The 22,864-nt window shown below is 39.5% G+C and overlaps 1 protein-coding gene and 1 long non-coding RNA gene across 3 annotated transcripts in view; one reads left to right on the top strand and one right to left on the bottom strand.

The window, feature by feature from the left end:
• vstm2a (V-set and transmembrane domain containing 2A) overlaps nt 1-19,484 on the top strand; it is an 85,418-nt gene extending 65,934 nt beyond the window's left edge. The window contains exons 4-5 of the mRNA XM_067578232.1: nt 659-992; nt 18,117-19,484. Of these exons, the coding sequence (XP_067434333.1) occupies nt 659-992; nt 18,117-18,193 (411 nt within the window). The 3' untranslated portion in view covers nt 18,194-19,484. The remainder of the gene's footprint in view (nt 1-658; nt 993-18,116) is intronic.
• The window catches only part of LOC137173418 (uncharacterized), a 116,789-nt gene that overhangs the window by 84,778 nt on the left and 9,147 nt on the right, over nt 1-22,864 (bottom strand). Inside the window, exons 2-3 of one of the 2 annotated variants that reach the window (XR_010925184.1) lie at nt 6,251-6,415; nt 4,714-4,857 (exon numbers count right to left, since the gene is read on the bottom strand). This is a non-coding gene — a long non-coding RNA (uncharacterized lncRNA). Of the gene's footprint in view, nt 1-4,713; nt 4,858-6,250; nt 6,416-22,864 lie in introns of those variants that run through there. The other variant, XR_010925185.1, reaches the window with a different exon arrangement.

The following is a 22,864-nucleotide window of genomic DNA, read 5'->3' on the forward strand; positions in this document are numbered from 1 at the left end:
CCATTTCATCCAGTGTTGCAGATCAATGATCAGGACTGCTTTATAATAATAATGGATTTAGAAGATGCAGATTGCAGAAAATTTACTTTATGACAATATATATTTAAATCCTTACATAAATTTACATGCACTGTGATAGAACATTGTGTCTATATGACCCATCCCAAACTAGATTTTGTGCACAAGCCAGCAAGCAAAATATATGACCTTCTGTACTACTAGTGTAAAAGTTAGTCTGGAGCACTGAGGGCCATTCACAGGATGGAAGAACAACCTGCAAACACTTCTGGCACACAGTTGAGAACCACTAGTCAGGTTTCCATCCAAATACTACACACATTTAAACAGAATTTCCAGAAAATCTACAAAAGATGCAATAACAAAAAGCATGCAAAGAATTGTCTCCATTTGAGAATATTAGATGTTGGTTCATCAATATAAAGTTGGTGGTGCTAATTCTCTAGTCCAATGCCATAAAACCATTGCAAAAGAAGAGGACATAATGAGTAATTATATAGTTAAAAGAGCGCTGGTCAAAGAAATACAGTATATTTCTCAACTGTATTAATCAATGCCACCTCTGTATAGGTTAATATGCATGAGTCCGACTTTTACTCCAGTGTTATGACACTATGGTCTCTTATAATCACTCTTACAGACAGTGAAAGTCCAGGGCAACGACATCTCACACAAGCTGCAGATCTCCAGAGTCAGCAAAAGTGACGAAGGCTTGTACGAGTGCCGGGTGACACGAGCTAACTACGGCGAGATTGTGGAGTACAAAGCCCAAGCCTGGCTGAAGGTCAATGTCACGGCCAGGCCACGACGACCACTGCCGCCTCCCAAGAAGAGCTCCCCGCTGCACCTGACAGACAAGAAGCCGAGAAAGTCCAGCTCATCCCTGGGCCAGGACAGCATGAGTTCAGACCAGAGGGTGGCCTCCACCTCCACCTCTCACACATCCAATACAGCTAAACACAACCCCGGCTCAGGTAAGGTCCTAGGGGAGGGAGTTACATAAAGAGGGCACTGTGGAACACAAAATACTCATGTAGCCAGACTTTTTACTGCCAGGATAAAGCCTGGCCCGCAATCATTTTCATGAGTTTGACATGTTTGTGAGTCACCTACCTAGTCACACTAGTACAGCAGTGAATAACCAAACTAGAGGATTGTTTGGTTGACATTGAGAGAAATGAAACACAGACTTTTGCTTTGTCATGATGTCATAGAGCAGTCAAGTGCTCTGTGACCCCCCCTCACCCTCTCCAAAAAAAAAAGAGACAACCCAAGGCCTTTCCTAATCTGTGTTCTTGTCTGTACCTCTGTTCTTGTGGACTTGTGAAACATCATGCCTAAACCTATCAAGGATGCCTTGGGAGCTAATTAAAAGGAGCAAGTTTGAACTTTGCACTCTGCATTGCAAAAGGCTGCATGTTTCCGCATTATTCAGAATGATACTATGTAGATTGACCCTGCAGATCTAATGGAAGTCTGACTTTCAGAATCCCGTGGCTCTGAACAGCTAAACAAACTGTGTTTGGGGTATATGGACTTATTTAACTATTAAAACATAATGCAACAGATGAAAAATAAGAAAATATGTTTTTCAATAAAGCAGGCCAGACAATGGTTGAGACTTTAGTATTGATTAAAGATCCTATCATCATTTTGTGCAAAGGAACCGTTAAAACCTTCCTTTAATGCAGCCTCACTTAACCCTTGAACCTTATACGCATCCATTAATGTAAGTTACCTGTCTGATATATTCTGATTGGATTTAACCCTAAATACATGATCACGATGAGCTGTGTTGTGCTTAAATCTTTTAAGGTTTTAAGGTGGTGGTATACTTGGTATAAATCAGGGACACAGCATAAACCTTTCATCGGGCACAGGTCACTTTCATCTTATTGGTTGCACATCAAAAGTTCATGACAAACAAGGTCAAAGTTGAATCTGATTGAACTTAAAGTGCAGCTGTGAGGTGTAAAGTCAGAGCAGCACACAAGTCCAGGGGAGCTGGGTTAGGGTCAGGGCTTGGGTTAGGGTCAATGAATCAAAATCTGAGATCTCCCTAATTCATCTCCACTTGTTTCATACTTACAATATAGCAACTGAAAGGAACTCCACCATAATAATAATAAAAACCAGTCCATGAGGGTTGTGCATTCTGGTTTCCTTCAGCTGAGGATCACAGCCGAGATTAGGTTTTTTTTTTCAGTCATCACAGATATCGAGGAAGCCTGTGGTTTCGCTTCATCTTGCTGTTGAGTGTTGCAATTCTCAGGGTTCAGCTAGAAGTCAGTCGCTTACTTCCAGCATACCCAAAATGTTGCTTCTTAAATAATTCTAGGAGATAAATACACATTCCACTCATTCTCGCCTCTCTTCAGTGGCTACCCTTAAAATTAAAATTGATTTTAAGAGTTTACCGTTAATGTTTGAGGCTCTACATGGTCAGGCTCCCAGCTATATTTTAGAAATGTTCATCCCTGGTGAGAAGCAGGGCTTCCTCTAGTGCTTCCTAAAACTCACCTTATTACAGAGGGTCTTCAAGCTGCACACTCCTCAGCTCTGGCACTCTCTCTCTCTGAGCTGGCTGGCAGCTTTTTAAATAATATAACAGATTTATTTAGTTTTAATTCCATCACTTCCCAATTATCATCCTGGTTTGCCACATTAGTAGGATCAAAACTACACCTACAGATCAGGGACAACAAGGATGAAGGACTGAAAGCAATACACTGTAGACTGCGCTCGTTTTCATCAGGACTGTCTCATTTATCTACACACAAGTTACACCGTTACAATAGTTAATCACATAAAAATGCTGCAAGCAGTGGATTAAAGTTAATATTATTTTTATTGAACTTGAACAAATGTAATTCATGAGATTTACCGCAGTATGTCTCTATCATGGGAGTTCCTCCGCATCTTTGACTGTCGGTCCATTCTAATATTCAGTGTATAATTACATTCAGCAGATTGCAAAGAATATCAATGTTACCTTTGTCCTTCATCAAGCACATTGAGGGTGAAATCCTTTCAAAGATGTATGTGCGGTGTAATGCGTATTGAGTTGTCTTGGTGAGTGCAAACATGATCAGCCTCGGCCAGAAATGGAAAACGTGCGGTCCAAGCTAGCGGAGGATGATTGGACCCTCTCATGAGGTGAGCCGTGTTCCCAGTGGATTACTTTGACAAACATGAGCAAATTCCACCTATTCAAGGAATCTCATCCTTTAAGTATTGTACCAGTCTGTACAAGACAATCATTCTCTAAAGCTATCACTATCTCACATCAGACTAGTAAGTAATTTAGATGATGTGAGCTTGACTTTAAAGATCCCCTCCAGTCATGTTCTAAGATGTATAGAAAATACTCTTTGTCTATGTTTTGCCACAAAAAAGTTCAGTTACCTTGTTAAAATCTATAAAATGACATATATTCCTTCTGAAAAGTTAATTTTTCTACAGAGGTTTCAAGTTTCCATATCACACTTGTGTAAAGTGAACTGGACCACTGGAGATTGGCTCCAAACTAATGTAGTTGTGATGTCACAAATCCTGCTTACGTCTTAGTCTGAGCTTTAAGGTGAGCACAGAGAAACTTTCCCTCTTCAGCAGATAAATGTGGAAATTGTGCACAGTGAAGAGAACATCCAAGTGAAGGAACAAGAACGAATCACATTTTTGAGTTCAGGGGGATTTTAACATGGAAAAAATCCCACAGTTTAATAACATACTGTAACAACAGAAATGTGTGCAAATCAAATGAGATTGATGAATAGCCACTAAGTCACTTTTTAATGACTAAAATAATATGGAAAATATTTATTTATTCATTTTTTTGAGACAAAGATGTTAACCTGTAAGGAATTATGAGCATTGAGGTCTTTAATATCAATAGTAGTAACAGTAATTAGCTCCAATCTCAACACATTTGTAACTATTTACTTAATTTTGTCCATCAAGGTGTTTGTAGAATATCAAATGGACTACGTGCTAAATCATAAGTGATGTAAAAACAATAGATGCCCATAAAAAAAAAGTTATTCATGTTTATTTCATTATTTCACAGATAGAGCAGCATTATCATGTCTTTCTGTCTGGTAAGTAATAAAGTCTATAGACTATATATGCAATGTTTATTTAATAGTCTTACAATAGTCTTATAATTGTCGCCCTTGAAAACATCCTATATGAGTTTTATCTGATCTGGCACCATGAACAGCAGCAGCATTGTTTTTCAAAGCCTTCTAAAATGATGCTTCAAAGGTTACTGGAACAATTCATATCAGTATTTCCTGTTCTGTCGCTTCTATGGTTAAAGTTTTATTGAGTTTAGACAACTAAGCAGGATATTCACTACGATGTGCAGCCACTTTTATGCGCTAAACTGATGATTTGCGTTTTTCCTTATTTGCTGCACGGAGGTTTTGCAGTGGTAAAATGGAAAGAAAGCAGCAAAGTTGAAAGTTGCTTGTTTGGGATCATACAATATGTATTTTAAGACGTTCCTGTTTAGAGGGGCAAAATATTGGACGATAGAATAGAAATTCATACAAATTGCCACTGCACCTGATTTATCACTGCAGACTGAGCAGACTGAGGAAACTGTGTCTGAGAGTTAACACCTGGGAAAAGAAGGCACTATTTTATCAAGCAACCGCCACAACTGCTATGTTTTTTTTCCCTTTTTTCCAGGCCTAGGCCTTTCTTGTTTTACACTTCGATGGGTGTGTATTGAATGTTCAGTGGCTCCTCTGGTCCTGTCCATCGGCTCCGGTGGATCACGCCCGCCACACACAGGTTCTTGCGCTCTGGGTTCTCGGTTGTGGGGCTCCACCATACCTACCAACATTTAGGTTTCAAAATACGGGAGGTTAGGGTTAGAGACTGAGACAAACCAGCTGCTGGCTCAGACAAACCAGCCCCCTCTCTCTACCAGCAGTACTTGCAGGCAATGAATCACATCAGCAGCAGAGGGAGGAGGACAGAGGACAGGAGGAAAGACCGCCTGTGCAGAGAGCAGCTGTGCACACGCCCCTTGAATCGGGTTGTGGTGACAGATGGGTTGAAATTGTATGTCATGTGTGAACTGGCATCTTGGGTAGCGTCAGACAAACATACAAAACTTGTATATGATGATTACTCATAATAAAGGTTGAAGGCCATGCAAATTACGGGAGTTTCCCAGGAGAAACAACAAAATGAGCAGGAGAGAGGATGAAAATAAGGGAGAGAGCCAGGAAAAATGGGAGTGTTGGCAGGTCTGGGCTTCACAGAGCCTCGTGTGAGCCTCCCGCAGCTAGCATCCAGGCTAACAAGCTAACCTGGTGTCCAGCCATCATAACAGAGCCCAGGTCGGGGTGAGCTGACCAGGGGACAACATTGTTTCCTGCCACAACATGATTTAAAGCGTTTTCCGTGTTCGTCAGGTACTGCTGCTCCATTCGGCCGACACATAATCAGACTAACAAACTTTGATTTTTACACGAAAAAAAAGGGGCGCTAATATTGCCTACCGCGCTGTTGAGCCACCGCAGGGAAATTCCTTCCTGGCAGCCTTATGTGGAATCATGTAAATATTGCCACATATAACTTTATCTGAAGTGACTTCCTCCAACTACAAAAGCAGTATGATTATATTCAACTGCCAGTCTGCCACCATCACCCGCACATCATCTCCACTCAGCCAACCGATGTGTCAGTATTCACCACGGCAACTAGAGTCATTGGGTCCTCCAGCAGGAGTCTATGGAAGAAGGGCGTTTATTTCCTATCTATTTATTATTCTATGGATCATAAGTATTTAAACTCAGCAAGAAGGCTAAGTGCATATCAGACACACAGCATTATAGGTTAGACAATGTCATACATGCTACAACAATAATAATAATGATAATGACACAGATACGGTCATATACCATATATCCCAGTGAAATGTCAGGAAGGTATGACAGTATGAAACAAGACTAGATCAAAACCTAGTATATAGCTGGACTGTGTATAGTCAATGTGTGAAATTGTGGCCAGTGTGATACAGGGATAGTCAGTGGACGTGTCTATAATGTGAATTGCTGGATATTAAATGTTAATCTGCAATTTTCTGTAGTGGTTCCGGTAATATTTGTTGTTAAAGTGTACTGAAGTAGCATCACATGACATGGTTAAGCAAGACATTTGACTAAAAAAAAAAAAAAGGAGAACTTATTGTAATTGTAATTATAACTATTCTAATTACCTGTCTGTTAACTCCCCCTGCTCTGTTTCACTCTGCGGCTGTCTCTCGTTTTTCACTCCGTATTGAGTGTTTTGTCAGAGTTGGTGTCGGATGGTTATTTGGGATGCCTTAACCGTGCGCTCTCCCTCATGCCCCGGTCGATGATCATTGATGCTGTGGTGGAAACTGTAAATGAAAGTTTTGACAGCGTTTCAGGTGCAAATTCAGGAGGCTCATCTCTGCACAATTACCACAGTTACAGTCAAATCAAGCGTACCTGCACTACATTGATATAACAGCTACATGAGTCTCATGTTTTACCTGCAAGACTCCTATTTTTTATGCTGTTGTTCATTGTTTGTGATGTAAAAATGTCCCGATATTAGTTCAGGTGTAAAATCCAAATGCACCGTGGAGCGTCTCTCCTGCCGGCTGCTGACAGCGCTGTCAGCTGGAGAGTCGATCACGCCGGACGGTAGAGGAGGAGACGGTAGAGATGCTGGTACGTGTCTGTTTAAACGGGAGTTTAGCCGACTTCGCTGCATTTAACAACGCAGCGGAGAGCATCAGAGCTCAGAGCTGACACACACAGTCACTCTGTGTCGCCCTGCTGTCCTCCACTTCCACTTTTGGAAAGAGCAACAGCCAATGGGGAAACTCCAACACTTGGCCGGCAGTTCAGTGGTGTAAGTCCATCACTCATTCACCGACAACCCCGGTTACAGGGCTGGTCTGTGGCCGGTCCAGACAAAAATAGATACAGCCCAAGCTTACAATGCATCAGATCTTATTTAGCTGCAGATGTACTCATGCACATCTGGTAATTTTTGACAAGTATCACCCTAAAACTACCTTGGTTAGGGAGAGATTTCTGTCACAGTTAAAAGAAACACACTAAAGATTGTTGGTAGGTGACAAACAGCATTCTATGGTTTCACAGTCAGACGCTTTTCACACCCGTCCATCCAACACAACCACCTCCCGAAGAGGTTTTGAAGCAGTATAACAACATCATGCTACTTCTGCCTTTGCCAGTGACAAAAAAAAAAAACCTTAACCTTGCAAAATTAGTTATAAGTCTTAATATTTTCATTAAATCAAATCTCATTTTTGCATGATTAAATTAATGACTATGAAATATGTTTTGAAAGGTTCACATTTCCTCTTATCTCTTTCACTTCAGCACCATCAAACTGATAAAGGAAATCAGTCTTGTATTTTTGCTGTGTTCAACTTGTAGCAGTATAGCTTCCTATCTAATGGCCTACATTTTACCCTCAGGTGACCCATGCGGTTTAAATCCTTTCTCATTAACTCCTTGCGTTTTTTTTTTTTTCATTTCTCTGACTATCACACCGTGTTATAATTGTGCCGCTCCTCCTCATCTGTGAATGCCAATCATTTCCCCACTGGTCAGACAGTTCAAACACAAAGTCAGCCCTGCTCTGGGCTCAGACAGTCCTCTGCACCCTGAAGCAAAACACAGAGATATTACTTGCCACTGAATAGAGGTAAAAAGTTGAATAATCCCCAGGGCTGCAGAGTCGGAGATTATGAGGCAGCCAAATTATGCTGACAACTGTGTTGCAGTGAGTCCTCTGTGCAGTGTGTCTGACACTGATAAATGCCTCTCCGTGGCTGCTCAGGCAGCCTTAGCCACCTTCTCTGAGCGGCAGAGAGGTGTTACGGCTGAGGGCGACAGAGTTCTATTACTGCTGCGCTCAGGTTTGAGGCAGATGAGCAACAATAGGTAAATGGGCTGAGATGAAATTAAACCTGGAAGAGTGCAGATATTTTCCTTTTCCGCATTGCTGCATCTGTAAACAATGAGGCACTTTCCAGATGGGGGAGAATGTAACTGTGGTTGGTGGAGTGGCTGCAGCAGCAGCAGCAGCAGCAGCAGCAGCAGCAGAGTGGTTTGTTCACAGCTACTCCCCACCAGTGTGTCAGCTGTTGTTAGATCACAGCTCGGCCTCCATCGTTCCTGGCAGTGTTGTTCTCTCAAAGCTCAGAGGTGACCGTAGCTGAATGCAAAAAAAAAAAAAAAAAAGGAAGAAAAATGTCCCCTAAGCCAGACTTGCCCCCCCCCCCCCTCCCCCTCCACCACACACACACACACACACACACACACCCCTGAGGCCAGCCTGGTTCCTGCATGAAAGAAAAACAAATATGGACTCAGCTTGATTGCATAGGCATTCATCCGAACAAAAAATCACTGACCTTGTTTTTAAGAACCACTATGTTTTTTTTAAACCACCTCAACTGCATATGTCTAAGGAAAGAACACCAGTGAGTCATCACTCCAGTAGGTGGTTAGGAACAGCAGGACCGCTGTTCATTGCTGCATTCATATTGCTCAAGTAGTCGCACGCAATGTCAATGTGTCATTTCAAGTACATGTGAACGCTTCCATGGGTTCTTCCTTAATCACACTAGTCTGTGTGTATTTAAATTTAGTTAATGTCTGTGAGTGCACAGTGGGGAGAAAAAACAGCACCGCTGAAGCCTCATGGTGGATGTGGCTAAATGTCCTCTTGTCAAATAAGACTGCAACAGTAGCAGTGGATTATAGGGAGGCTACACAGGGATAGCACCAATATGGAGTCAAACAGTAGAAGTATATAGCTGGTATGATCAGTTCTTACAAACAATATATCTGCAAAATAACCTACTGAAAAAAAAGAGTTTCCAAGAATAAGTTCTAGCTGCCATCAGAGTTGAGCTTGTGTCCAACTCAGTTGGTGTACAGAATCAGATTCCAGTGCTATACATGAGACAGGAGCACATTTACATTTAAAGTAGGTTTATGCTTGTGTTGTTGTATATTTTGGCTTTTGAAAAAATATACAATCCATACTTACTGTATATTTTTACTGCTGAATATTACTGCTGTTGTCAAAGTGTGCCACAGAATTTTAGATGTACATTGCCATGTTTTGCAGCTTATCTCAAAACATTTTGAAAGTTAAGAAGTCAAAAGACATTATGACTGGCGGGTGTCATAGATAATTCATTTAGAATTTATTTATTTCTGCTTATTCATGCCCTCAGCTGTTGTCATGTTACTGATATGGTATGAAGGCAAGGCCAGTTTACTTTAGAATATGTGGAATTCCCCAGGGCTCCATCCTAAGACCTCTTCTGTTCAACGCCTACATGCTCCAAGTAGCTCAAACTATACGGTATAAAGTGAAGTTACAGGTTGTTGTGTTTGAGTGAGTGCAGCAGGGTAGCAGCTGTGTTTTGGTACTGAGGTTCCTATGATGAATTCATTCCTTTTGCTTTTTGGTTATAGCAATCATCACATTTGTCCTCGTCCTCTCAACATTCTTTTTATACAATTGAGATGCTGCTGTAAAGTTGTTTCCACAATGCTTGCCAGCTGTGAATGCAATCAATCCTTGGATCAATACAGTTTTATTATAACATTTTATAAAAAAGAATATTTTCCGTTAAAAAACACTAAACAAGAGGTGGCCTGCTGGTGGGCCAGTCAGTACAAACACATACTTTGCAGCCAAACTTTGTTCAAACTCCTTTTCAATTTTTATTTGAAATCATAAATTTTTTTAAAAAATATCAAATATGTCAGACTGAATGTTTGCAAAATCAGTATAAAGGACAGGGGCAAGACATCTAAAATATCTCCATTTAATGGAATAATGCAGCTATAAACAACATTTTCTCATAAATATTTCATTTTGCACAACAGCAAATGTGCACTACATGGACACAGTAACTTCTCTAAAACCTTAGCAAGAACTTTAAATAATGTCTGTATAGCCATCGTGCTGTTGATAGGAAATGTGAAATGAAGGCAAACTGACTATCTAGCTAAAGATGAAAGCAAACCATTTAGCTGTAAATTTTGTAAACTAGCAATTTGGCTGTAATTTCATGTGTCAACAAATACAAATGGGATGTTGACACAGGCTGAAACCTTCATAGAATCAGTGTGTTTGTAAGAAGAATGCAACTATGATTCTGGAAACATAACTAACACTAATCAGCTGCTTAGTTTTCTTGTTCCTCATGTCAGTTCAGGTGATACAGTTTAGAAAATTCTTATGGTAATGTGTGCTAAAACACTCAAAACTGCTGTGATCCTTTCAAATGTGGTGGATGGTAATTTTGGAGCTTGACTGTTATCACATTTACCCTCACTCTCAGTTAAACAATCAAGCTGCAAGGTAATGACACCCAGTTGTGTTTAAGCAGTCAGTCAGCCAAAAATTCAGTTGTAACTCAGGCAGCCAGATAGTTAGTTACAGAGCGCATCAGGCGACGAGCAAATCAGACGGCGAGTTTTACAGTGGAGCCACCGTGCAAGTAAGCAAGCAAGTCACAGAGACAGTCAGCAAGCCCATCAGCCAGCCAGCCAGGGATCAGCAGGGATAGATCGAACTGGCACTAAGCCAGTTTGAGCTCCCCGTGGAGGTGCTGTGGTGATTCACCTCCCTGCCTCACTGGCCTAGAATCGATATTCCACATCACCATTTCACCAAGCCAGAACATTTTGGCAAAATAGAGAGTGTTGTGTTAGGTTAAGTGGACAAATGAAGAGTATTCAGCACAGGTCTATTCTATCCCAGCGTGCAGTGAGAAAGCCTGGAAAGGTCTCCGGCTCAGACAGATACACTCGCTCATCGTACCTACAGATATCTGCAGTCCCTCTCACTGAGGGAGAGAGCAATGGAAATACAGTGCAAAGAGAAAATGCAAACTCAAAGTGGCATCATGCACACTCCTAAATCCTGAAACACTATAAAAGTCAGACATCTCCAAATCATATCCGTCTCTTCCACCTGGCTTTCACTTTTTCTTTGGCTGAATAACCACGAAAGAATGAAGAAAGAATTCATCTGAAATGACTTATGAAGACGTTGTCAACCAAACTATGACAGGAAGTGGCTGGAGATGCTTTTAACCACAGTGATTAATACATGAAATAACACAGTCCACGTGATGGTAATGGTAGATAAAAAAGTAGGGATTTATATATACTCAGCTGTATTTTTCCTTTGCTCAGCAATTAAAATGCATAAAGTGCACAAAAGCAATAATTCACAAATGTTTTTCCTTTGTTGTTTTCTAAAAATAGCTTTGGCAAACAGAAGGTACTCTTACCTTTGGTATGCTTGCTGGCAAGGTTAGTTTTGAAGTGAAAAACCACACACACACACACACACACACACACACACACACACACACACATACACACCCCCCCCACACACACACACACACACACACACCGCACACACACACACAGAAAGAAAGAGTGTGTGATTTATTTCCACTTGTTCGTGAATGTCTTACATATATTTTCAGTAAAACAAATGGAAACAGTCTGACACCAGATGCATGCTAATAGGTCGAGGCAATACTTGCATGTTATGCAAATATCATAAAATCATACTGAATTACTATTTGATTTATATTGGAGGAAAGACTCCAAATGACTGCTGCAGTATAATTAAAGGGGAGTTGTGTTTTTTCTGTGCAATGAGGAATTATTACCAACATTTCAGGTGCTCTCAGTTTCAGTTTTAGCCCCACGTCTGTTTAGATCAGTGCTTCCCAACGTGGGGTCGGGACTCTTCAAGTTATATCTGAGGGATCTGCAAGATGATTAAGCAGTTTGATCAAATATTTCCAAATACAAAATTATATTTCTTATTTCAGACTTTTCTCAACTTGTTTTCTTGTTCTTGTTTTGTTTGAGAGTTTAACCTCATTGACCTTTAAAGATCATTAAACTGAAACAATATGAAAAGGAAGTATCATTTGTTGGTTAAACCTGTGATGAGGGGTTATCTGTACACCTTGCTTGGAACCGGTGGTTTAGATAATCAGACTAAACAGTTGGCTTGTTTCCAACCTGTATGACCATCAGACTGCTTGTGTTTCTTCAGATTCTATTCCAACAATGCTGCCATGTTCTTCCCAGATCTGAGCAATTACTTTGGTTTTGTTTCATCTACAATGTTGAAATATATTTATAAAATACAACATAGTTGATTTTATTTGTGTGAAATCTATAATTATCTGAGATTAATTAACATGCGAAATTAACAACAATCTTGAACATTAATAATGCATAAATATATAAATAGGGATGAAATAATTTGGCTGAAATGGAAATAAAAATCTGCTATGAGACATTCTGCTGTTGGTTGATATTGTATGTCTGAGAAATCACATATTAAGGAGAATTTATCACACTGAAAAGTGCAGACAAGATGCTTAGAGAGATGATTGCTAATAAAAATCAATGCCAGATTTATTACTGTTGTTTGTTTGCACCCCTGATAAAAGCCCCCCAAGTAGTGTAACATCCTATCAAATGATCAAATGCAAATAATAGGATAAAACTACTCTATTCTTAATTAAACATCTTCAGCTGATATATTATTCATCGTGACCGATGATATTTTCTATAATCAGACAGAAAATACTGCAGTCATCTAGGATCGACTCTGATCCAACTTCCTTTGGAGCTGTCTTAAATTTAAGAGCATTTTTAAGCCAAAGAAGTTTGATGAATATTCTTCAGTTTGTGTGTAACAGTAATAACATACAGCAGACTGAATGACAATATTTAAAGGTACAAACATTCAAGGATTGATCCTTGAAGTAAAACAAAACAATACATTTAGAGATCAACATCATATTCAGGAATATTATCCAGCAGATTTTGGAGCCTATTGCTATTAAGCTTTTAATCTTATGGTGTGGTGGTCATATGTGTGATATTTGGCTACTAACATGCACCTTCTTTTGCTGTTTATTCTCAGACAACCAAACTGAGAAATGACTTTGCAAATACCAAGTGAAAGAATAAAAACCATCACAACAGCAAATAACAAATGCATGAATAACAATCACCCTGCTGCTCTGTAAGAAAAGAGTAGCTTGATCGCCAGGTTTTAGAGACACTGCAGGTATCAGGAGTACAATTCAGACTTAGTTATGCAAATTTTAAAAGCGCATCTTGTTGTCAAGTTGTCAGAGTTAATACTAAAGAAATGCTGGGTTAAAGGACAGCTGTGCGGCCTGACTCTGCTATGCTGCTGTGTTTGGTTTTATCTGACAAGAAAACATGCTCAGATTTGTTTTGTTTCATTTAATTTTTGTTAAAATATATTTTCAGTGTTTGAAAGGAAGTCAAATTCACCATTCACAGCTCTGCTGCAGTTGGACCTTTTAGGATTTGAGGCATGATCAGTTTAGTTCTGTGATCAGTTTTGTTCTGTTCTTAGTTTAAAATAGCTATTTACCATGGGTGTGCCTGAATACAAATATGTTATTCAACAAAGCACAAATAGTGGGTTTTTTCGAATATTTGTTTCATACAAATAGTTTAAAAATTATTTGTTTTTGGGAAGAAAAAAAAAACATGTTAAATACCAGCGCACAGGTCGGTTACATCACTATCTCAGTCTCTCTCCTCTGCTCCACTGTTATGTCTATCAGCAGGTCTCAACGAGGGGAGTCACATCCACCTGCTACATGACGCACATTTCCTAATTTAGACATCACTCCCAGAGTTGGGGGTGTTCCCCAGAGATAAAGCTGAACTACTGACACAAATGAAGTGCTCCCAAGGGAACACTTCATGAACACTTATTGTAACACTTTAATTTTCTAAAATTAAAAGTGTAATAAACACAAAAACAGGATTTTTAAACCTCTTTCCACTTTTAATCGAATACAAATACAAATAATTTTGCTGCCTCAACAAATACAGATACAAATACAAATACGGGGCCCTCTGTAATTACTTTTATCAAGACTTCTTGATAGAGGTGCCATGGTGAGATCAACCAGCAACACAAACTGAAGTGAATTATTTTAATATAAAAGGGGAAAATTAGAATTTTAGGTTCAAATCAAAAGAGTTTTACTTGATTTTAATATTTTAACTATATCACTGAGTATAGTTTATGGATAAGGCAATCCTCATGTACTGGTTTTGGTCTGTCCATGGGATTTGATCACAATTACAAGAAATATAGAATATTTTCAGCCTCATCCTTTAAACATGAACACATGAAATGACTACTGTCCTTTCAAACAGAAAACACTGGAGAGAATACAGTACATAGTAAAGACGTGTGTTTGAAGTGAAACGTATATTGCATCAGTTTATTCCGAGATGAGTAAAAGAAAAAAACAAAAAAAACATTCTACTAAATCAGGTAGAATGCCTGTACAGTTTACACATTCATTATGTTCAATAAACTAGTGGAAATAAATGTCAATTTTGGATCAAAAAAACATATAACATTTACTCGTCTGCAGTTTAGGAAAATAAATATCTGACGAAATCAACCCTAATTCTTAGACTTTGCAGTGCAGAAGGAGTTCATATGGGGGCTGATGCAATCCACACAAACAGGGAGTCAGTGAATTAACATAGCTAAAGTGTGCAGTACAGTCAGTATTCACACTGTTAAAGGGCCAGAGCTTGTTGAGCTATTAATACACTATTGAAGCCTGAATACATGGTTCTGAAGCAGGACACTCAACACTTAGTAGAGCACATACCTGGCTAATAATATGCCAAATTGTCCAAAAATGACAGTTTGACATGGTAGATTAGAACCAAAATTCAGTAATTACCTCGGTGTCTTAATCAACTTGTTTTACATGAGATCTATGACTTCATGGCTATGTTTCAAACAGTACAGGGTGTTCAGAATGGCAGAGGTGAGCTGTGCAACAGCTTAGGGACTCACACATTCTTGGAGGCCCCCAAGATCTACTTGGTGTTGTGTTTCTGAGGTTTTATCCAGAAAAACAGAAGGAAAGAGACAGACACATCTTTCATGCAGAGATTATGAAGCACCTCATTTATCTTCCATTTTTTCTGTGAAACTGTGTATCTTTAATAATTGTAAAAAGCTTGATATTACTGAATTATTGCATGTTTCTCCTGTACATTTTTTTCCTGTTCTGTCTCTCCCTGTGTCTGTGTCTTGCTCTGACTCCTAGCTGGAGGCTGATTAATTATTCTCTGTGAAGGATGTTTTGGCCCAGAGTGATTGCTGCTCCTCTGTGGCACTCCTGTTCTCTAGATCACCTCAAGCCAAATGATATGTGGTGGGGAGGAATAAAGGGTCAAAGCCCTCCATCTCTGTCCTCCCCTCCCCTCCCCAACACCATTCCTCCCTTCATCCCTCAATCCCCAACAGCCTAGACAATCCAGAGCCGGGCTGCAAGGAACAAAGCGTCCCCGTGGACGATTTCCCTCTTAGAACCATCGCCTGGTCTGACACAGGAATCTAGTAAATGTCAATATGATTTAGTGAATATTTCATTTTCTATTTCCCAAGTCCTGCCTTATTTCATAGGATTACAACTTCGTATTCCTCCTGTTTCTGCTGTTTCATTCTTTCTTAGATCATTTCTTTCTCTCCATCTCTGCAGTTTCTGCCAAATAAGAGTAAACTTTTTTTTTTTTTTTTGTCCACAGCATTCTGCTGCATAGAATTGTTAACATGTCATCTGTTAGTTTGCTCTCATCCATTCAGGTTTGATGTTCCCAAACGAATCAAACGGTGGGCTGAGGAGGGTGTGTTCTAGTTCGCAGTTGTTAGTCATGTCAGATGCTCAGTAAAGTGTGAGAGCAGCCTACTGTGTGATAGCAGCTTGGCAGGCCAAGGCAATGCTAACTGCCCATGTAAATCCAGTTCAAAAGCAATTGGGGTTACTCTTGCACTTTTCTGTGGTTGTTTGGTTAAGATAGTGGCATTCATGTAAGAATATGTACATCTTCATGAGCACAGTGCCAGTCTTAGACCTTTAAAGTTTTTTTGAATGCTCCAGCACTCTACCAATCCCAGCTCTGCAATTGCTTTGAGCAGCAGCAGCATGTCTGTGTTTGAGGAGATGAATATGTAAATAAAAGTCTTTAGGCTACATATGCATATCGGTACACCTCTTTCCTTAAGAGAAAAAGAAAAAACTCACCCGTTTTCAAGACAGTGTAAAACATGATATTAAAGGCCCACTCTCACACTTGCCAAAACTTGCTGAGTCACAAAGAGGAATGAATCTAAGTGATGAATGGTTAATTCTCCTTAAAGACGACATATCCTGCACATTTCTAGGTCTATCTTTATATTCCTTGGCTTTACTGGAATATCTTTGCATGACTCAGCCCCTCAGTTCAGCCTCTATCTGAAACAGGCCATTTTAGCTCCTGTATCCTTAGCAACAAAGGCTACAAAACGCATGGCCATTGATGGGCACGTGCAAACAATCTGATGTCAGCTTGTCGGCAAGTAAGAAAAAAATGTTGCAAATGAAGCATTCAATGCAGGGAGCATTTCTACATATGCTAACCTCAAGTTTGCAACATCATAATATAAAAACAGAACATTACAAAAAGCATAATATGACCCCTTTCAGTTTGAAATACTATTGAAAACCATTTGATGCTTTCACACACATACACAAAAAAAAAAAAATCAAGAAAAATCAAGACAACTGTTGCCATTTATGTGTTTGAATCCAGGCTTTTAAACCTGCTCTGCAGCCAAGCAGTGTTCCTCAGCTTTATAGGTGACTGCAGCATTACGGACTAAATCTGATGACACCATATGGTGTCAAATTTGGAATGCAGAGTAATTACATTAGTAATAGTAATTACATTCATAGAGGATGATTCTGATTCTGCAGTGCCAGATTTATGTCCAGTGCCAATTCCTTGTACCAGTGCAGGATGTAGTGTGCCCTTAGTGTAGTGAGGCAGAAAATAAGGAAGTGAATGTTGGGAGTGAAGATGTCTGACTTTCAGAGACTGCATTGTCTATCAACAAACAATTTCTTTTTTACCATTACCACAGTGTTTCCTCTTGATGTTGCACTAATCATGTTTTATGAACAATGGATGTGTAATATGAAAGGAATTACTCATAGTAACCAACCCACAGAGAATTATCTCTCGACTCTCCAGTTCTCCTTTAGCATCTTTCAGCTCCTAGTTTTAGTTTTACAGCCCACAACTTCACTGTTTTGTTTCACTCTCAACCTGGTTTTCAGCAGCAGCAGGCAGATTTTTTCAGCTAAAACCCCACTGTACACTACCTGCCCAGCACCAAAAAGCAGATAAAGAAAATTAGCGACTAGCTGGTGAACATAGAGGAGACTTGAGCAGGTAAAGAGCCAGATATTTCCCTCAGGTGTTGGTGGAGACCAAACCAGAGCTAAAAGAGTGACTATTAGGCTACAGTTTGCATGACTGACAGAAACACGACTTCAAATGAATGCTAAAGTTGCTTTGTGTCTGCTGGGTGGGTGAACAGGGTGTTTGCTAACACATTCTCCATAAAAACAACTAAGGTGATAATACATCAATGTCGTATTTTCAGCTTGTTGCACTGCCCCAAGTGGCCAAGAAATAATATTAATGTTGCAATTGTTTTAACTGTTCCTTAAAAAGTTTACTCTACATAAATAATATTAATCCCAACAATACAGTAACCCTTAACTAAAAGTATAACTAAAAATACCTACATTTGATATCTCAGACTTTTTTTTTTTTTTTAATTGGCTGCTGCAGTTCTTAACAGCAGATAGAAAATGCGACAATGAAGAGTCATTGGCTTGACACTAATGTGCAAGTACAGATTTCATCTTGTTTGTTTTGAAATATCAGTATCCTTTCCAAAGACCACATTCCATCTGTATTCAGTGGTATGTATTACAAACTTCACTATGGGAAATGCACTAACATTTGTATCTCTGTGCTGAGAGGTGTATAATTTCTTACATTCCTAGAGCTCCACGGGTCTGTCTATTGAGCACCTGAGATAAATATATTGTTGGTTATCAGAAAATGTAATGTTTTTTTTTAATCCTTTGTTTCTTTTCTCCACAGGTACAAGAATATCATCCAGCTATGGACTGGCTGTCCTCCTTCTGGCTTGTGGTTTGGTGAGGGATGCCTTGTTATAATTTGAGGAACTGACATGGTTTGCACCCAGATCTCGCTCTCTCTCTCTCTCTCTCTCTCTGTTTGCTCTCAAGGTGAACAAGAAAATTGCCTGTTTTATCCCCCCCCTTCCCCACCCACTACCACCATGCGGACAGCACAGTTGGCCCTCATTTCCAAGCCACTACTGCTCTTGCACCCAGCACATTGTTCTTAGCCACTGTAAACACCAGTCACCTTTAAACCAGTTGGATTACCTTTTGTACAGACGCCGACTCGACACCTCCTGAGGTGCAACGCTCTGATGTGAAAATGGACTCTGTTGTTGGATAACTCTCATGGAAGAATGACTTTCTTATGGTTTCGCTGTTCCAGTTCATGTGTTCATTGATCAAAAGTGAACAAGAAAAAAGGAGAATCTATATTTGTGTAATATAAATGATTCTAGATATATGTATATCTGTTTTATTTGAAACACATAGACTTACTATATGTGCTGTATACATAGCTGACACTCACCATATTGGCCATGGAACTTCATTGTGAATAGGCCCTCTCAAAGGATAAGAAACAAAAGAAATTAAAGTACATCTTAAAGGACCAGCGTGTAAGATTTAGTGACATCTAGCGGAACTACCTTCACAGAAATGGAACATAATATTCATAAGTATGTTTTAATTAGTGTATAATCACCTGAAAAGAGGCATTGTTGTGTTTTCATTAGCTTAGAATGAGCCCTTTATATCTACACAGGGAGTGGGTCCTCTTCCATGGAGGCCGCCATGTTTCTACAGTAGCCCAGAACGGACAAACCAAACACTGGCTCTAAAGAGGGCCTTTCACGTTTTTCACAAGTTTCGCGGCCACCGTAGGTTCTCCCACACACTTGGAAGGGGAGGGGTCGAGGGGGAAGGGTATTCAGTTGGTTGCAATCTGCAACTTCACCACTAGATGCCACTAAATCTTACACACTGGTCCTTTAATTTAGACTGTTAACATTAGCCATCAGGTGAAAAAGGTTAAATTTTTCATTTTTCTTTAAGCTGTATTGGCCATCCAAATGATCTAATGTGCATAATTTTACATCTTGTTAGTGATACATATTCAGGTGTGCATGCTTATTGGTCTGAAGGCTTAAAGGAGAGGAACATACTACATTATTTGAACTACGTGAGTCAACACTTGGAGTTCAGTGTTACAGTATGTTGAATTTAGCTTTATTTCAATGTGCTAGCTTTGGTGTGAAAAAACAATTTGTCCCTTGTCATTTTAATTTGTATTGCATCTTCAGTAGGAATAAAAAGGATGTCACGATTTATGAGTCATTCAAAATCGTAATATGTGACCATTGGATGATTAATTTTAATTGACATGCACCTTGTTCCATTCGGCATCATTTTTAAATGGCATGCTTCAGTTGCTGTACACCTCCCTGGTATGTCTCATTATTACAAAGGATGAATGAGTATTTACCCACTTTGGTAATTCATGCATTTACAGATAGATGTCTGAGTGGCTGGATGGTGACAGAGCGAGCAGACTTGCTTATCATCAACACTATGTATATTATATGTTTGGGAGAAGCAAGTTAGTTTAGTTGGAATCTTAGATCTCGCAGTAATATATTTTTAGCTTTATTTTCAGATGATATATCATAGAGATTTTTATCCACGCAGAGCATTTATGAACTAAACGCTTTGACAATCTGACACAAACACAGACGAAGGTGTTCTCTGGTTTCTTAGTGAAACAGCTCCTCTATTCAGAACATTACTGTGATGCAGTATAACCTCCAGGATCAATGGGATTCTTTTGTTGCAAAAGTTCTTTTGTGCACCATCCATCATAAATGCAGATTCTACAATTCACATGGAAATATTTATGAATAATAGACTAGTTGATTTATGTCTCAACACTATAAAACACAATATCCACCATGAGTATCATACTGCCCCAATGCGGCAGTTGCCCTGCAATGAGATCAATATTTTGTTTTGCTCGGAATTGACCCTCAAGCACATAAAGTTTTTTTTTTTTGCTCAGTTGATGCCCAAACTTTACACCAACTTAAGGTAACATGAAGCATGATTATGTAGTTCTTTGTGTGTTGTATGGTATAATCTAACATTCATACCTAACATACAGAACAAATGTGTGCTGTGTGTTTTCAAAAGCAAAACACTCACCTCCTTCTAAGCTTTTATTCCGCTTTGCAGACAAAGCAAAAATTCCCCCCTGTATAGTTGAACTGCACTCCCAAAGAACTGTGGATGGATATGAAACTTGTTGATTCAGCGCTGAAGTTCATAGGCTGATGGAGCTCGTCGTGCTTTGGGTTCCAACCAGAGACGTTTACTGATCAGCAGCTTCCAGCCTGGGTACAAGATGTGTGGGCAACAGAGGGCAACCCTCTCTAATCTCTCAAATTCCACATAGCTTGAGGGTGTATTTGGACAGCTAATTTCACATCACTGTCACATATATGCCACTCTCCTGTGACTGGAAATCAATTGCTGTGTTTTGAAATTACATGTTATGTAATGTGATTCTGAATGTTTAGTTTGCAGAAAAAAAAAAAACTTCAATTTTGAGAGATCTTGCGAACGAGATTTGGATCTCGACTGGATTGAAAGTGTTGCCCAGGCACTTTGAAGAAAGTGTGCACCGTTTGAACGGACAGTTTGTCCAACCCTCATGTAAAAAAGTTACAGATCTGTACAACTTGTAAATGAAATAATCAGCATGTTAACATTTTTTTAATCCATTTAAAAAGGCAGAGGCCAGTGATGTTCTGTACTTGTAATAATGGTGTCATGTACTCATATTCGGGTTTTCATCTCTTCAAAAATGAACTTGGGTAAAATGTATTTGACAAAAAAAAAAAAAAATTATATCTACAGGTATATATATTTGAAACATCTCCTTTATAAAGCTTTCACCCTTCTTCAGGGACTCACTTGACTGTGGGTCCTTGCAACATATTGAATAGATCAAGGAGAGACAGAAGCAATGAATAATGTGATATTGGGATTGGAGGGACGAAAAATGAAGCTTAGTCAAAAAAAAAAACTGAGTTATGAGTTTGAGATTTTGATGGAGGTCGAATTGCTTTCAAGCAACAAGGTCTCTATTACCAAAGAGGAGAACAGTTCACAATGACGGCAAGAGCAGCAGTTCCTTCAGAAAACAGCACCCACCCATTTTTTTTCTGTTCTGTTTTATATGCCACACCACTCACCCACTCTAGATGTATTTGTTTCTTCTAATGTATTTCATTTCAATGCGGTCCTGTCTGTTTGTTGAGCTGTCAAAAATTCTGATGAATTATAATTCTCTTTTATTTGGTATTGTGTGAGGCTTCTGTACTGGAACATTGCAACAGTTTGTATTATAATGACGATATCAAAATAATATTTAAATAAAACCATTTTCACAGATGAAATTCAAACACTGAGGGATTCCATCTGTTTGATTAGTAACATACTGCGCTTTATAGTGAGTGAACGGGAGAAAGTGCTGACGACGCCTAAAACTGGCCCACTTTCCAACTCGGAGGAAAGTTACTTTTGTGTGAGCTTAATCACTTTTTATTTGATAGTACTGCTAAATGTTACTCAAAGCCAACCAGCATGGCCTTCATTTACACAACCAGCCAGAGACTGAAAGATGGAAAAACAGAGTGGGATGACAGTAATATTAAACATCTACAGTACATTTCTAAGACTCCTCACAAATGATTGCTGTAATATTTAAGTTGAGAAGGGGGAAAACAAGCAGCAGTTGCAGGTGATATTGCAAATTGGTCTTACTGCAGGTATCTTGCTTTTTGGCAGTCAGCCTTCGTCAGTGTAAACCTTGGAAACGGGGAAACTACCTCTTTGTTGGCAAAAATGGGCCTGTCAAATCTCATCATCCGTTCATCTGTTTGAAAGACAAGATCGAGGAATGGGAAATAGAGATAGAGAAAGAGAGGGAGAGAGAGCCTCTTTGGAATTAAGGAGTGAATTTGGCAGTAGCAGCGCCTCAGCTAATCAGGTTTACTTAATCAGTGAATTCAGAATGCAAAGTAGGCAGAGTAGCAAAGGCAGGAGAGCTAGATGAGCAACAATACAAAATTAACCCTCAACCCGTGTTTGTTAATTCAGCAAGTGATGACACAGTTATTTATGTGGAGGCGAAGAGCAAACCACCGGCCCTCTTCTGGCACTCTAATCAGGACACTGGTCGTACCGCACAACAAAAAAAAAACACACAAAAAACAAGGAATGTGGAAATTATCGTATGACTAAATCTTGCATATTGTGGTACTGTCGATGACTCACAGATGGCCGAGATCTGTTGTTGTTTCATGTGCCTCCGTCGAGGAAAAAGTAATACAGCGAGATAACTGAACTATATATTCTCACACGCTCATGAAATATACATACATACATTGTAGAGACAGGATCCATGCTGAGCAAGAGCGAACGCTGTGATTCTAGCCTTAATGCAAAGCACCCCACTGGTAACGCAGCATGGTGTACGGCAATGTGTTCCCAACTGCTTCCTCACACCTCGAGGATGACATTGTACATCAGACGAAATGGGGAAGATCCTACCGTAACAGCTCTGTGGGGATGCAGTGGCCTAAAGGTTAGAGGAGATGATTTGACTGGAAGTGTATAGGCGAGAAAAAACAGGAAACAAGGAGTGAT

The sequence above is a fragment of the Thunnus thynnus genome, chromosome 21, assembly GCF_963924715.1.
Source record: "Thunnus thynnus chromosome 21, fThuThy2.1, whole genome shotgun sequence".
NCBI classification, from domain to species: Eukaryota; Metazoa; Chordata; class Actinopteri; order Scombriformes; family Scombridae; genus Thunnus; species Thunnus thynnus.